The following is a 17,052-nucleotide window of genomic DNA, read 5'->3' as shown; positions in this document are numbered from 1 at the left end:
GTTACTTATGCTTTTTTTTTGACATTTAGATTTTATTCTAGAAATTCTAGACTAGTATTTTTTATACAATCTTTTTAATGTTTGACGATCCTTTTGTGAAATTCTTAGTGTTAAATTTGATATGTATAATAATCCAATTTTATTATGGAATAATATTAACATCAATAAATTGCTCTGATAATTAGATTAAGATTAATTACGATTCATAAGAGCTTGTTGCTAGGCCTACATGAATAAAGTATATTTTTGATTTTTGATTTTTGATTTTTGAAATAGTATAGAAAAAACTCAACGTCAGGCATTGCCGTCATTCGGCATTCGTCAGTAATTCCTTATGCACACGAAGCATACCATGGAAAGCCACATATTTGATGACAATGATGACAAATAATTAAAAGTTCATTATTTATAGAATACCAAAAACCGCAGCACATCCTTGAACTTATGTAGTTAAGTAACTTGAGAACATCACAATACATTAACCATTTGCCTTATTCCAACCCGATAAGACCTATATTCGGTCAGTTTTCTCTATACCCATTAGCTTCCAAAAGGGCGTATGCCTTTAGGAAAACTATAGGCAGTTAAGATATTTTTGCATAAGAGTCGTAAATAGCGTCGCATACGCAGCCAAGTGTGTCCGACCGCGACGTGAAGGACGCTTTAAAGGAAAAGACAATTAGTCTCATCCGTGGGCAAGATTAGCTTAAGATTCCCATAAGACAAATTAAAATGTGAATATATAAACTTGGGATGGGATACGTCACAACCAAACTAAAAATGGAGCCGGGTGGGACATGTTGCCAGGCCGAATGATGGCAGGTGGGCTAAAGCCCAAAACGTTAACGGAATGGTGGCCACTTTCAGACGAAAGGAGTGCCTGACGTCCGTCTGCTCGTTGGCCGGACGACATTCGGAAGATTGAGGGTCACTTTTGGATGAGATTGGCTCAGGACCGAGATAAGTGGTGGTGTACTTACTCGAAGAAAGGCCAATGCTCAGCAGTTGGCGATAAAAGGCTTATATCGTCGGCTGAGAATACGTTTGTGCCAGATCCATATTTGAGAATATCGTTTTTTAATTATTCCTAAAATACCAAAAAATATGCTATAATTGACACTAATCGGTTTTTGAAAAAAAAAAACATTTTTGAAAAATGTTGTGCCATATCCGCAATTTACTATAGGATAATTACACTCTGTCAACAGAAAATTATCACAAAAGTGTGACATATCCACAACTTTTGTGTCATGTCATACATTATGCGTTTAACATTTACTCATCAAAACGGATACGGCAAAAATAAAAATGCTTTTATTTCATGATTACCACTGTATTCACAATATTTGTTTGGTACTATAAATAGTAAACATATATGCCTAAATGATATATACATTCAATATTTCCTAAATGGAAAACTTTCCGAAAAATATTTTTTTTTGCTTCTTTTCGCTCTCCTGCAAACCATGTAAGTGGCGTATGGCACAAACGTATTCTCATCCGACGATATGATGATGAATATAGACAGACAGACCACGGGGGGATTTTGTTTTATAAATGTTGGAATGTATTATTATATTAGGCCCCATCCCCAATCCACGACTCTTCTCTTTCCGCAAAGATTCTATAATGATTATTTATGTTATGTATATGCAGCTCCTAGTGAGTATTATCAAAAGTATTATATTCTTTGATATGCAGCATCGTAGTAGAAAGTTTGTTTTATAAAAGAGTTTTCACTATCTTGTAAAGGAGGTGTGTAAAATATTTATATCACGTTTTATCTGTTAAAATACAATGTGAAAGAAAACATCGTTTCGTCAAATTGACAGATGTTACAAGTTTTAACAATTTACACATATTTTATAACTGTAATGCTACTTTGTAAGTGTATTATTTTACAATAGGATGAGGCAAAAGCCCTGAAATCGTTTCACGGTAATGTACATAAATTTTTAAATATTATTGTTTGTAAAGTTTGTATATTTTATGAGACAAGTAATCAAACAAAATGTTTCTTGTATCTCTGTCACTGAAGTTAAAAATGTGAAAAAAAACTAAGAAAAATCTAAATTCTAGCATTTAGGCACTTGTCCCACCAAGAGCGAGTATGCGATTAACTATCGGCGATTTTCTCGCCCAAGAAACGAACAAAAGATTAGGATCCCGTGTTAGTAAAAGAGACACTTATATTAATAGTTCATCGCTGGCTGTTCACACTGCCGGCGAAAACACTCGCTCTACTAGTTTGTCGCCGCGATAAGATAAAACTAGCTCAGCGGTACTCGCTCGGCGATGCTCGCTTCGTAGTTAGAACTCAAGCTGCGAGACCGATTGGTCTGCATGTTCGGCTACGCTGCACCGCCCGAGCGAGTGACGCGAGTAATAGCCCGTCGCACTCGAATACTCGCCTATAGCCGAGCGACAAAACTATTGGAGCTAACACTCGCTTCTCGCCGCTCGCCCACTCGTTTCTAGTTTATCGTTCTACTCGCTTATCGCTCATCGTCGGCGGTGGGACAAGTGCCTTAAGGTGAAATCCAAAAATATGGGGAATAGAATTAATTAAGTCGTGGACAAATTCAGGTTCAGAAAATCCTTATAATCTCAGGATTATATTCTTAAGTATTTATCAGTATTATCACCAACACGGTATAAAAGTCATTAACGGCGCTACCCAAATTGAGCATTACTTTCGATACCAAGTTTACGCCATGCAGTTTTTTTCGACACAATCTCTTTCTGTATTAAAAAAAATAAAACTAAAATTGAATCTTAATTCCAGACGATGTTGAAAATCGGTGGCGGAGCTGTGCTGATCGCAGCAATAGTGGCTGTGTTCGTGGTGGCCACACAAGGGAGAGACCCGGACCTGGAGGCTTCAGAGCATGAAGGAAGAGAATATATCTTACAATTGGACAAAGCTGCTGGGGAGAGAAGAAATCGAGCCACCAAAGCTGAATGGGCGTATACGTCTAATATAACTAAGGAAAATGAAGATCAGAAGGTTAGTATTAAAGTTGATAGTACTTAAGTAGCCACGCAAGCAAGGGACCCAGACTTGGAGGCTTCAGGGCACGAAGGAACAAACAAGGAAGGCTTGGACAGAGATTCAGGGGAGAGAGCGAACCGTGCAACTAAAGCTGAATGAGTGTATACTTCTAATACCTATTTCTAAAAAAATGAAAAACAGTAGGTTAGAGTTGCTTTGTTTAGGAGCCTCTTGCTGTGTTCAAAGCCACGCAGGGAAGATACCCGGGCGTTGAGGCATCAAAACATGAAAGGAGAGGTGTACATAGGTACTTCAACTAGACATAGCTTCTGTGGGGGAAAGGAATCGCAAGGCCAAGGTTAAATGGGCCTACACTTCTAATGTTACTAAGGAAAATGAAGAGCAAAAGGTTCTTGTTGATAATGGAGCTTCGATTAAGCTAAGCCAAGAAATGTTTGTACGCTTATCATTACGCGTACACTCCGTACTTACACCTAAGTTTTATATTTCTCAGCTTGTACTTTATGTATTTACTTGTGTGGTATATTTTTGTATCGCGCCAACGTTGACACAAGTGGTCTTTGTCAGCATACTTATGATATCTGTTATATTATTCCTACAACCTTATGTCCCTTATGAAGAGTATAACAATCACTGTCATCTCTTTGTATGTAAGTACTGAGTTTTAAACTTACAGAAAACAATAAGAACCAATCTTTACCATTCCAGATACAAACTCAACTAGAGATCTCAAAGCTAGAGAAGATAGCATGGGAAGAAACGAAGATGTACAAATGGCAGGACTTCCAAGATGTGACATTGAGGAGAATGTTCAAGAAGTACAGTCAGCTGGGAGTTGCAGCGTTGCCTGACGATAAATACACGATGCTGATGAAGTCTGTTTCTGATATGGAGTCGAACTATGCGACGTCGAAGATTTGCTCGTACAAGGATGCTACTAAGTGTGATTTGTCGTTGGAACCTGGTAAGTTAAAGTTACAGAAGTGAACAATCATTTTGTTTGGTCAAATTATAATATAAGTAGAATATAATAAGGTGAACATTGAAAAAGGCTGAGGAATAGCGGGTATTTAATTTAAAGGTGTACACGATTTTGTTTTAGATTTGGGACTTCTTATGTTCTTTATATTTAGAATCACGAGTTCTTTTCAACGCTGCGTTTATCGCGTAAAACAACCGCGCGCTTAAATAAAATGAGCCGAGGATATTTTTTCGATTTAGAAAGCTGCTCAAAATGTTCAATGGTACCATCGCCCACACTGTTAACTGTACATCGGTGGACCTTATGCCTTTTGTAATAAGGTCCACCGATGTACAGTTAGGAGTGTTGCTGTTTGTAACTAAAGAAATGTTTATAACTTTGATCTCTTAAAGATCTCTAAGAGATCTAGAAAAATGTAACACTTCGTTTATGAAATATTTTTATGGTTCTCATTGTTAGCAACATTTTATGCAATAGTTATTTAATGACATTCCAAACACGTTGCTTGCGTTCACAAACCATTTTAAACGCCTTGGTAACTTAAGCTATTGTTTTAGAAGACAATAAGGCGATTAAGACATCTAAGCCAAGTAATATCTGAAAAAATGGATGCCATGAAAGAAAATATATAGACGAATTCTCTATTTGACTGAATAATTATAATATGTTATACTGTATACTCGTACATATGTATAATATATCAATTATAAAAGGTTAATTAATAATTGAAAAACATGGTGTATGTGAATTAAGAGCACTGTATTTAAGCTAAACTTCTTCTTCTTCTTAAGCTAAACTACTTGAAGAAATTTTTCGTCAATTCGTGCAGTTGACAGTCGAACTTGCTATCGGTACGAATAAGGATACTAATCTCAAACTTACAGATGTACTGCATAATTGTGTTTCATCGTATTTTCTCGGAAACATTCGTATTTGTCATGCTACTTCAGTCAACGTCAGTACTTACTTTTTGTACGAAGACTGACTGAAATAGCAAGACACGTTCGTACGTTTCTGTGAAAATACGATGGAAAATAATTATGCACTATCTGCAACTGATCGCGATACTTATATCTATTCTATTGAGAAAATAAACGACATGTCAGCTAATCAACTCACCTTTCATCTTCCAGACATAACAGAAATATTCGCTAAGAGCCAAAACGTGTCCGAATTGGAACATACCTGGGTGGAGTGGCATAAGGCTGCCGGCGCCCGCGCAAAGGATAACTTCACTCAATACGTGAGACTGAGCAACGAGGCTGCTAAACTCAATGGTGGGTCTTCATACCTATTCATTGACTGCCTTTTCACTGAGGCGGAGATGAGCTGAGATGAGAGGAGACGTGAGAGAATCAACCAACAGCTGGTTGTCATCCAGCGGAGCTATTGTTTGCCATTGGTTGATTCCCGTAAGTTTCCTATCTTCTCCGCTTCTGTGGAAATGCACCCTTTTTCTCGGGTCGAGAGAAATTTTACACAGAAATACCCGTTATTCAGCAAGACGATGCTGTCAAGCTCAATTCTTAGTTTATATTTGTATTTTTATATACTTACATATAATCTAAAGATCGTGATGACTGATGATCATAGTATGAGTTAATTCCAAAACTTTCTCTAAATTTACTTTTTTTCATTGTTGTCATCATCATCATTACATTTTTCATTAATTAGCCAAACACATTGTGTACACATTGAGTAGACTCCATCATACCACCGTTTTAATTGACAACATAATTATTATTTCCAAAATAACAGATTTTTTTATTTAATTATTTCTCCATTAATTTTAGCAAATGAGTTGAAAATGTGGTAAATTCTGGTGAGTGTACGGTAAATATTTATAGTCTTTCGAAAAGTTAGGGCCCTTATAATTAAAAATTAAGTAGTTTTTTTTTAATCCTAATAAATAACGTGTTAGAAGTAGGTCTAGGTACTTGCAAACTTGTGAACTACTTATCTTGAAAATGTTGCTCGATATCTTACGACTTCACCGACGTGTTTCAGGTTACAAAGACGTAGCGGAATGGTGGCAGTCCGACTACGAAGTGAACGACTTCGAAGCCCAGCTGGAGAAGCTGTGGAACGACGTGAAGCCCCTCTACCAGCAGCTGCACGCGTACGTCAGGAAACAGTTGAGGGACAAGTATGGGCCTGAGGTGGTGTCCGCTAGGGGACCTATTCCGGCGCATTTGTTGGGTAAGATCATTTGTAATTTTGTAAACACATGTACAAGTTGCAGAGTTTATAAAACAAACTTTATGTTTTCGGAAGTCATTTCTGATTTGGACCTTTTGTTAAATTGACAGATCCAATGTTGAAAGTTTCACATTTTTGGTTTCCACTCATTATGTGAGTAAATTAACTAAACATCAGGATAATTTATATATTACATGGATATTAACCTTTTCGACGCCGTGTCAAACACTTAAGCTGTCACTCGGACGCCACGTCACCGAAGTGTAAAACTGAAATTGAACTTTATGCATATGCACGTAGGTCTGTGTTGCTCTGTGGTCTGTGACCGATTAATCCGTCTTTGGCGTTGGACCTGCGGTGCGGATATATCGGTCATTGGCGTCCAAAAGGTTAAAATTATATTTTACTTCGTAACAAATCAAACACTATATACCAAATTATTATGCTGACCAGAAAATACTTTGATATTTAAAGACCATAACTTATAGACAAAACTTATTAAATACTTACAGGTAATATGTGGGCTCAAACCTGGAATAACATAGAATCATTCACACGCCCGTACCCAGACAAGAAAGAAATAGACATCACACAAGCAATGAAGGATCAGAACTACACAGCACTCAAAATGTTCCAAATGTCAGACAGTTTCTTCAGGTCTTTAAAATTGACCCCAATGCCTGAGAAATTCTGGAAGAATTCTATAATTGAGAAGCCTACTGATAGGGATATCGTTTGCCATGCTTCGGCTTGGGACTTTTTTGACGGTGATGACTTCAGGTATTGCAGATTTGACAACCATTGAATCATGCATGCATATTTTGTTTTGCTTGATCATTACGGTGGTGGTTGTTTTGATTTGCTGTATGTATGCCAAGGATGGCTTTCTTTAGATCAAGTTATTTATGTGATGGGTTCAATATTTGAGCGTTACAACCGTCTGCACACTAGTATTTCTTGATTGTAGTTTATCCATCCACAAAAACTTATCATTCAATTAGATTAGACAGATTTTTGTGTCTTGGATCGGATGTTTCTTCTCTCTAAACAAATCATTCTTCAAACTGTATCCAAGATATGAGGCGGTTGAAATGCTGATGTTGTCCCAAAGATTCCTCAGATTGGACATGCACACCATATTCAAAATTATCTGTTATCTTCTAATATCTGGCTTAATTTCAAGGATCAAGCAGTGCACAACAGTAGATTACGAATATTTCCAAACAACACACCACGAAATGGGTCATATTCAGTACTTTCTTCAATACAAACATCAACCGGTCGTATTTCGTGACGGAGCTAACCCAGGTAATAATAAAATTGATTTTTAGTTTATTTGTAGGATCAAAATGTGCACGACAGTCGATTCTGGGATGTTCAGAACGGTCCACCATGAGATGGGACACGTGCAGTATTACCTGCAGTATGTGAGTCAGCCGGCTGTGTTCAGAGCAGGCGCAAATCCAGGTGACTTCACCTAAGGGTGGTATTTCACCTATCCAATTTCTTTGTCCAATGTGTATTGCGTCTCACATTTTGCTTAATGGGAGAGTGAGACGCAATGACATTGGACAAAGAAATTGGACAGGTGACTTCACCTAAACAATCAATATTGGGTCTGAGTTTGCGTGGGATCGTTCTGTGTCATGTGTGTGTCTGATGTCTGAATTTTAATAAATTATTATTTATTAACTAACCCTCATATAATGGGAATATCGTTCAGATTTGGGGATTTTAGGAAACTACTAATATTTACCTATGTTAGTAAATTTGTTCTATTTCATATTTATTTTAAATAAACGAATACTAACTACTACCTTAAGCTTATGTATATGTCGCAGTCGGATCGTATAATCCGCCGTATTACATTACGGCTAGCCATTTTCAAAAACAGGGGCGTTTTGTAATGCGGCGGTTTAACGATTAGCCGGATTGAATGCGGCTGAATGAGAATCCGCCGGAATGTATTCGGCGCCATACGTTCTTCAACACGGCTAGCCGTAATGTAATACAGCGAGTCATTAGCCGCCGCTTTGACAGTTTTTAGTTCCCATTTTTAACACCCGTAGCGCTGCCTGACAAACGCTGGGGTGTCCATCAAATCTGGAGTTCGTCGGACTGTTTCTTTTCAAAAAACATTTCTTTCGCAACTTAACTAGACGGAGCCCCGCAAGCGGGGCTCCTATTTCTGACCGGTTTGCCCTTCGGGCATCTGAAGCTACCTAACGAACCTAACCTACCTACCTATTGATTTAGTGAGACGTCCGTGAAAACATTACACTTTGGGGCAAAAAGCGTAGGTAGGTAAGTAGGTTAGGTTCGTTAGGTAGCTTCAGATGCCCGAAGGGCAAACCGCCCAGAAATAGGAGCCCCGCTTGCGGGGCTCCGTCTATTTAAGTTGCGAAGGAAATGTTTTGGAAAATAAACACATGTAGTGCGGTGGGACCATGGTAAAAATAAATTAAATTGCAAACATTGTCAAACTCCGGTTACGTAGGCGACCGAAAGAACTGGTCACTCTACAATCTAAAATAGTAGTACGATGCGGCTAAACGTTGGCCGCCTTATCGAAGAACGTATCGCAATGACAATCCGGCTAATCGTCGAACCGCCGCATTTCAAAACGCCCCTGTTTTTGATAACGGCTAGCCGTAATGTAATACGGCGGATTATACGATCTGACTACGACATATATACAACAAATTAATTGTTCACTAGTTTCATATATTACTTACTTCACAGCAAATATCACTGCTTTATAAACCAGGTATCATCTACTTTCTGAATGATATACCTATGCTATACTTTCCAGTATCACTGACGCTAAAATATACTTTTTTTATCGCTAGTTTTAAATAAGGGAATCAGTTAGGTATTCAATTTTGTCATCAAAAGACATGTTTATCCATACTTCTAGCACCATACATTAAATCTTCTGCATCAATAAGCACCTTAAGGGCACCTGGTGGCCCCTCGAGCGACGGCGACCAGCGGGGCTTGCGGCGCGGCGTCCATGTTTAACAAATGCAAAGATATGATAGTGGCCTCAGTGTACACTGAGCAGCTGTTTAAATCTCTTAGACGGTTGACGCTGTACGCCCAAGTTTTCGCTCGCCACTAAGACCGTACAGTCGACCTATTTGATTCCCAATAAGTCACTATAGAACCTAGTCGCTTTATCTACTAGATACATGACACACATCACTGACGTAGAAGATAAACGACTTGATTTAATTATGACATGGTTCTACAGTGGCCTAGGAATCAAATTGGTTGACTGCACATTGAGATGAACAGAACATGAGACATTATAAATGTTGCAGGCTTCCACGAAGCTGTGGGCGACACGATAGCCCTGTCGGTGTCTTCACCGAAACACTTGAGAAGCGTCGGACTTATCAACAAGAACGATACTGAAGATGAGCAGACGGAGATCAATCAGCTGTATAAAATGGTAAGTCATTGATTTCATCTTCATAAGAATAATGAAACCAGAAGCTTTAAACCTGTGAAGAAAGAAGAGTTCTGAGAATTTTTGTTTATTACTTCTCACGTTTTCAACTTTCATTCTGCCATGCGCCAAGCGCCTGTCAATGTAGATTTGTCTGACGATGATTGCGGTATACAAATTGAGTAGGGAAAGCTCCTGGTATTGATTTTAAATGGCGAAAACTATTCTATTTTCGGTTTTGTATAGAAAACCAGTATCAAGCACAAACTCTATGTTTTAAGAAAACTCAAGTTGTACGAAGCACACTGATATCGATGGACAGTGGACAGTCAAGGTCAGAGATATCGATGCGTCTAATTTACCAGGAAATCGTATACACAACGTTATTTGTCGTGATTTTTTTATGGTCAACTACAAACACTTTGTATTAGATGCATGCTCTTGCTTGACTGAAAAAAATATTTTGTCTTTAATTTCGTCAACTTTTAATTCCAGAGTATAGACAAAGTAGTCTTCTTACCCTTCGCTTACACCCTTGACCTCTTCCGCTACGGGGTCTTCCGCGGAACCACCACCCCTGAGAACTACAACTGCCACTACTGGAGGTTGAGGGAGAGGTTACAAGGTGTGGAGCCTCCGGTCACAAGAACTGAGGAGGACTTTGATGCTGCTGCCAAGTATCATGTGTCTGCTGACGTGGAGTATGCTAGGTGAGGACATATTCGATCTGAAGTAAACGCAACGTTACAAAATAACGTTAATCGTTAATACCGTTATTTGAAAGGTTACTTCAAGGTTGCATCATTCATTTCATATGAGATTTACCTTTTCTCTTAGTCCTGCCTCTTTTCTTCGATGAACCACCACTTCTGAGACTAAGTGCCACTACTACTGGCGGTTGTGAGGCTTTAAGGTATTCCGGTCAAGAGGACTGAGAAGTAGTTCTGCCTTTTTTCCCACATGGAATCCTCCACTTTTCACCTACGAGTTTTACTACTTCTAAGAACAAATGCTGCTACTGGCGGTTAAAGGAGAGACTTCAGGGTGTAATCAGTAATTAGTTTTCTATGGCTTCCTAAAGAGTGTGCATGACAGCCAGATAAAAAATCATTCTAATATCAAAGATAACCTATTGTTGTTATCAAAATTAAACAAGTTAAAATATAATTTAACACATTCAACACCAAGAACCCGACTGTCGGGTACACTGTTCGTAGCGACTACGCGCTACATACGACGAAACCGTGGCTACGCGCTACGAGCGTAACCCGTAGCACTTAGTGGTATTGAATGTGTTAAAAACAAAAGTAATCATTCTCCGTTTCAGGTATTTCGTGTCCTTCATCATTCAGTTCCAATTCCACCGAACGCTATGCGAGCTCGCAGGAGAATACTCGGCCACGAAGAAGCTAGTCGACTGCGATATTGTAGATAGCGTTGCTGCTGGAAATGCACTATCGTAAGTTCTAAAACTACATCGTTAAGTAAACCATTTGGTAAAAGGAGTATTCCACCACAGCTTAAGAAAACGTATTTTATTGTACAGTCAACTGTAAAAATATGGGTGTACAAATCATCTCAAAAATATGTCCCATAACTCTCATGTCAGTGAATTAAGAACTATGGGACATATTTTTGAGTAAGTTGTCTACACCCATATTTTTACAGTTGACTGTACTTCAATGTCAGGAAGCTGATTTATCTCTGATGAAGTGATTATGTTCCATGGCTACTAAAAGTCAGTCAATCTTCAATCAATATTTAAAATCTTAGCATTCTCGAAAAAAATCAAAAGAGTTCTTTAGCGGCTCTCGTGAAATCATCACTATCTGAATTTCACAGAAATCTGCAACATCTGATCTGAGGTCAAAAATACGCGTTACCGGGTCTTTTTAGGGTTCCGTACCCAAAGGGTAAAACGGGACCCTATTACTAAGACTTCGCTGTCCGTCCGTCCGTCCGTCCGTCCGTCCGTCTGTCACCAGGCTGTATCTCACGAACCGTGATAGCTAGACAGTTGAAATTTTCACAGATGATGTATTTCTGTTGCCGCTATAACAACAAATACTAAAAACAGAATAAAATAAAGATTTAAATGGGGCTCCCATACAACAAACGTGATTTTTGACCAAAGTTAAGCAACGTCGGGAGTGGTCAGTATTTGGATGGGTGACCGTTTTTTTTTTGCTTTTTTTTGTTTTTTTTTTTTTTCATTATGGTACGGAACCCTTCGTGCGCGAGTCCGACTCGCACTTGCCCGGTTTTTTGAAGAACCTCATTGTAGTCTCATGAGAAAACTTCGGCAGGGAGTGCAATATCTAGCCAAAGTGCTTGTAAAAGGAATTCCTTCTGAAACCACTCATTGTGTGAACTTCAGAGTGTAAGGATAAAGGTTATAAAAGCAGCAGTGTGGCATTGTAAAAAAAAAACTCACAACCCCATTACTTGTCTGTACTTACAATACATGAGTTATTACTCACTTTCAGAAACATGCTCAAAATGGGTTCATCGCACCCGTGGCCCGACGCGATGGAGGCGCTCACGGGCCAGCGAGAGATGAAGGCCGACGGTCTGCTGGAGTACTTCAAGCCGCTCCACGAGTGGCTGCAGAAGGAGAATGAGAGGACCGGCGAGTACGTCGGTTGGGAGTCTAGCAAGATTCGTAAGTTATTTCATATTTTAATCGTAAGATTTTTAGCAAAAGCTAGTAGGCTCTATCAGGAACACAGCCGCAGTGGACTTGGTGTAAGGTCTCACGTAGAAGCCCACCGTGTTCAGACACTGCGGTCTTTGGGCAAAAATATGGCAAAAAGTTAAAAAGATATCCTTTATGTCAATCTATTCAAAGTCATGTGAGTTTGTTTTCCTTTGTAACCTCCAACTTGTGTACCTACATGTAGATATGTATGCACCTTTATAAACTTAATGTTTTCTTTTGTTTCCAGAATACTGCACTGCAGAACAGCAGGCAGCGCTACAATCAGAGCAGAAGGAGGAACATAGCACGTGACGCGGCCAGTACTTACGTTAGGCACGGCTGGGCAACGTTTCTAAATAACGTTAATCGTTAATACCGTTATTTGGGCTTGGTCGGAAGCAAGTACTTTCAACTCTATCTGGATGTCACGTCTGTCATTTTGTTGTTACTAGCATATAAGTGGCGGCGCGTCAGAAATATTCTAGGGAAGGCAGATCTATCTTGACTTTCCTTTTCTTCTTGAGGTCAGTCAAAAGTGTTTAACTGTCTGAACATTCTATATCTATCTACTTACCTAATATATTATGAAATTATGCATCTCGTTCTGGCTAATTCTCTTGAAAATAGCCCAATATAGCTGATTTCAAAGGAATAGCACGTTCCAGCTAGCTTCAAGATAATCATCATATTTTGCGCCTCAACAACATGACTCAGATGGGACATCCAGATTGAGTTATCAGTTCTTGGTCATAAGAAATTGGTGCGGCATCGGTATTACTACGCGATTGCCAATAAGTAAGAAATACTCAGGACGAAACTTTAGGCGTTAGTCTTCTCTAAGACGGCTACAGAATAAAAAAAAAGAAGTAAACAAAACCTTACTAAGCTGTCCAAGTATAGGGAACGTGCATTAAACTGTAGGGGGCAGCACAGGAACCCCTTGATTGTTAGCACAAAAGAATAAACGCTAAGTTTATAAGTTTGTAGGGTGTAGGGGGCAGCTCCTGCTTTGGCGCGAAGTGTCGATGTAAAGTTTAAGTTTTCAATTTAGGTCACAAGATGGCAGCACCTCCAACGGTCCCTATACAAAATAATCTGAACACGACACGACTTGTGACAGTGATAGCGTGTAGAGTTAGACCAAGACAAGTCTGTAACGATTTTGATAGCACACGCAGTGCAAGTGTTATTTTAAACGTCATTTTCTATGAAATTATGACGTATAAACTTAAAATCGTTGCAGACTTTGCTTGGTCTAACTCTAAATATTATGTTACATGTAATTTAAAAACGGAGGACTAACGTCTTACGTTCCGAATGAACTAATTACATACATAAAGTTGAATAATTTTACGGTTTAGACTCACTTGTTTTTAGTATGTATGTATGTCTCACAACAATTTCAATTCGATACATAAAGTTATATTAAAACGCTTGTTATAAAAATCTGTTTCCATTGAGTAAATAGATCAAAACACAGACAAGACATCCTCCAGACTGAGCATAGTAGCTCTACCCCCTCTGCCACAAATACGGTAGTTTTACTCTATTTTCGAGTCGAAAGTGTCTTTGTGTGACGTCCGTGTCTTTGAACGGACTAATCACGGCACGGGACCTCGTCCACCTCGTCCCCCGCACCCCCGTATTTTTGGCAGCATCGGTTTCATGAAATAATTGCTCTAAACTCCGTCTAGAGGATTCCTAGTCTATGGATCAAAATTAATAATATTTTAATGCCAGTTAAATTAGTAAGACATGATAGGTAGGTTAAACGATTGATCTCTACGTATTCTTGTAATAGATCGTTAGTAACTAGTTAACGAAGTCGTTTAAAGTTAACATAACGATGTTTTTAACGTTATTTTTTTTACCGATTAACAGGTTAACGATCTCGTGCCCAGCTGGCGGTAGGCTAATTTGTAATAGGCTCAGTATTCATAATAAACATTTTTAAGTTAAAATAATGATTTTTATTTCATGTACTCTCAATGGTTGCCGATATCTGTATACCTCTTGGAATGAAGACTTAGGGCCACTTGCACCATCCCACTAACCCGGGGTTAACCAGTTAAATCTGGAGTTATCATGGTTACCAGTACAATTTGACACTGAGTTAACGGTTTAAACGCTTATCCCCGGATTAGTGGGATAGTGCAAGTGGCGCTTAGAGTCTTAGAAGAAAAGTCTGCATCGATTTGGTAGCACTCGCAGTGCAAGTGTTATTTTAAATGTCAAACTTCTAAATTATGACGTATAAATAACACTTGCACTGCGTGTGCTATCAAAATCGTTGAAGACTTCTCTTCGTCGAATTCTCGTAAGTTTATCTATCTTACCTGACTAGAGTTTTCCACTCGTCTACTGGCAGGTTAGCTGGAAGACATCCCTTACTTATAGGGATAACTTTGCCTTTGTACTTTCATTACTTTAATTTATTTTTGTAAGCCTGTGTTGTGTACAATACCTATAAAGTGATTACTACTACTACTTAAATGATTACAACTAAGTGACTACTAAGTGATTACTAGTACCCACAACACAAACTTTATTGAGTTTACCGTGGGACTAGGTCGATCTAATTCGATAAAATTGTCCCGTAATATTTATTTATTTATATTTATATTTTCTTAGCATATTAGTAAAACGTAGTTGAAGTAGAAGTTGCTAAGCGGGCGAGGTGTTCAAAATTACCTTGACACGCTCTTATTCTCTTAACAATAAAGTCGCGTCAAGATCATTTTGAACACCAGGCTCCAATTTCACCACGGTGACAGGTGCGACAATTGTAAAACATCACTGTTGCTGACGTCACAGGCATCCATGGGCTACGGTTACCGCTTACCATCGGGCGGTCCGTATTCCTGTTTGCCACCATCATTGTATTATTAAAAAAAAACTTTATTATATCGGAAAAAAACAGATATTTCTCTTGCTAAGTTTATGACAATTGTCACAAAAACACTACAATTGTCACGAAATTCCGACATATAACTCATTACCTGTCAAGAATTACCTACAATTCTTCTAAATCTTGACAATTGTCAGAAACTTCGCAAAAGAAATATCTGTTTTTTTCCGATATAATAAAGTTTTTTTTAATAAAACAATGATGGTGGCAAACAGGAATACGGCCCGCCCGATGGTAAGTGGTAACCGTAGCCCATGGATGCCTGTGACGTCAGCAACAGTGATTTTACAATTGTCGCACCTGTCACCGTGGTGAAATTGGGGCCTGGCCTGCTTTAGCAACTTCTGCTGCTCACTGTATAACATGGCTTCTAACAAAATACACATATGCTATTGTCGCCTGGCTGACGGAACAGAATAACAAAAAAAAGTTGATACATCCATTTTTATCTAACATCATCTTTAAGTGGCTAGATAATCGAGTACCTAGGTCCTACAGCCGATATTACTTGATATACAGGCTTATCGAGATGTCTAGATAAGTCTCGATCTTGTCTGTCTTTTAGCAGTCGTGTGGCTCAGGCGATTCGACACGGATCAACGGTAAGTACAAAATAATGTTACTCAAATTAATAAGTATACCTTTTATTAAATATTATATACAGTGTGGAAGGATAAGTCGGGCCCTGGAGGGAAACTACCTTAAATCCTTAAGCTGGCTCATTTTACTTAAAGGAGACATTCCTTTATTTTTAAAAAGAAACAAAACTGCATTTAAAGAGTCTGTCTGTCTGTCCGTCTGTCACAGCCTATTTTCTCGGAAACTACTGGACCTTGACTGGACCAATTAAGTTGAAATTTGGTACACATATGTAAATTACTGACCCAAAGACGGACATGTAACGTAAATAAATGAATTTTAAACATGGGGGCCACTTTTGGGGGGTAAATGAGAAATTATAAATTAAAAAAGAGCTCATTTTGAGAATTTGAAATATAATATATATTTTATAACTTTAAAATAAATAAGTTAGAAGTTATTTAAGAAAATAGACAAAAAATTACCATTCCTCCCCCTTTCGGAGATAAAACTACGGGGTTTAATATTTTGAAAAAAATACACAAAATAGTTCTTTACCTATAGATGACAGGAAAACCTATTAGAAATGTGCAGTCAAGCGGACTTAATGTACGGAACCCTTGGAACGCGAGTCCGACTCGTACTTGGCCGGTTTTTTTGTTTACAACATGTCATGCATATATACAATCTACAATTAGAATACTTCCGTCATATACCGATACTCTTTGCTTTATCCATAAAATGTATCAAATTGAATGTTAGGTATCACTAGTTATCAGTCTGGTTACTTTTGAATAATCTTATCTCACTTGAGTGTGAATTTTGTTTTCTTGACAACACAGGTCTAAAATGTATGCAAGCTGTCTGTCAAACATCAAAAGTGCGACCAAACCTTAATCCTGTTACACCGAAATATAGCTGTAATGCAGCTATTATGCAGCTTATGTATTGCTTATACAGCTACTCTACAGCTCTAATAACGCCAAAGGCTGTATAATTTGGGCCCTTTTTTTACTTATAAGGGCTGTATAAGCGCTTATACAGCCTTTGTACAGCCTAACTGTACAGCTTATAGTATACAAATAAACTTTAATACAGCTTATATACAGCTTGCAATGCTACTTGGGTAGTTATCAGTCTGGTTACTTTTGAATAATCTTATCTCACTTGAGTGTGAATTTTGTTTTCTTGACAACACAGGTCTAAAATGTATGCAAGCTGT

At 38.4% G+C, this 17,052-nt stretch overlaps 1 protein-coding gene across 1 annotated transcript in view; it reads left to right on the top strand.

The window, feature by feature from the left end:
- LOC134792327 (angiotensin-converting enzyme-like) overlaps positions 1-17,052 on the top strand; it is a 95,584-nt gene that overhangs the window by 63,858 nt on the left and 14,674 nt on the right. The window contains exons 2-12 of the mRNA XM_063763597.1: positions 2,786-3,007; positions 3,722-3,977; positions 5,129-5,272; positions 6,003-6,194; positions 6,707-6,974; positions 7,378-7,502; positions 9,518-9,648; positions 10,141-10,355; positions 10,973-11,104; positions 12,132-12,307; positions 12,591-12,651. Of these exons, the coding sequence (XP_063619667.1) occupies positions 2,786-3,007; positions 3,722-3,977; positions 5,129-5,272; positions 6,003-6,194; positions 6,707-6,974; positions 7,378-7,502; positions 9,518-9,648; positions 10,141-10,355; positions 10,973-11,104; positions 12,132-12,307; positions 12,591-12,651 (1,922 nt within the window). The remainder of the gene's footprint in view (positions 1-2,785; positions 3,008-3,721; positions 3,978-5,128; positions 5,273-6,002; positions 6,195-6,706; positions 6,975-7,377; positions 7,503-9,517; positions 9,649-10,140; positions 10,356-10,972; positions 11,105-12,131; positions 12,308-12,590; positions 12,652-17,052) is intronic.

The sequence above is a fragment of the Cydia splendana genome, chromosome 7 (assembly GCF_910591565.1).
Source record: "Cydia splendana chromosome 7, ilCydSple1.2, whole genome shotgun sequence".
Lineage (NCBI taxonomy): Eukaryota > Metazoa > Arthropoda > Insecta > Lepidoptera > Tortricidae > Cydia > Cydia splendana.
This window is presented reverse-complemented; position numbering and strand designations above follow the sequence as displayed.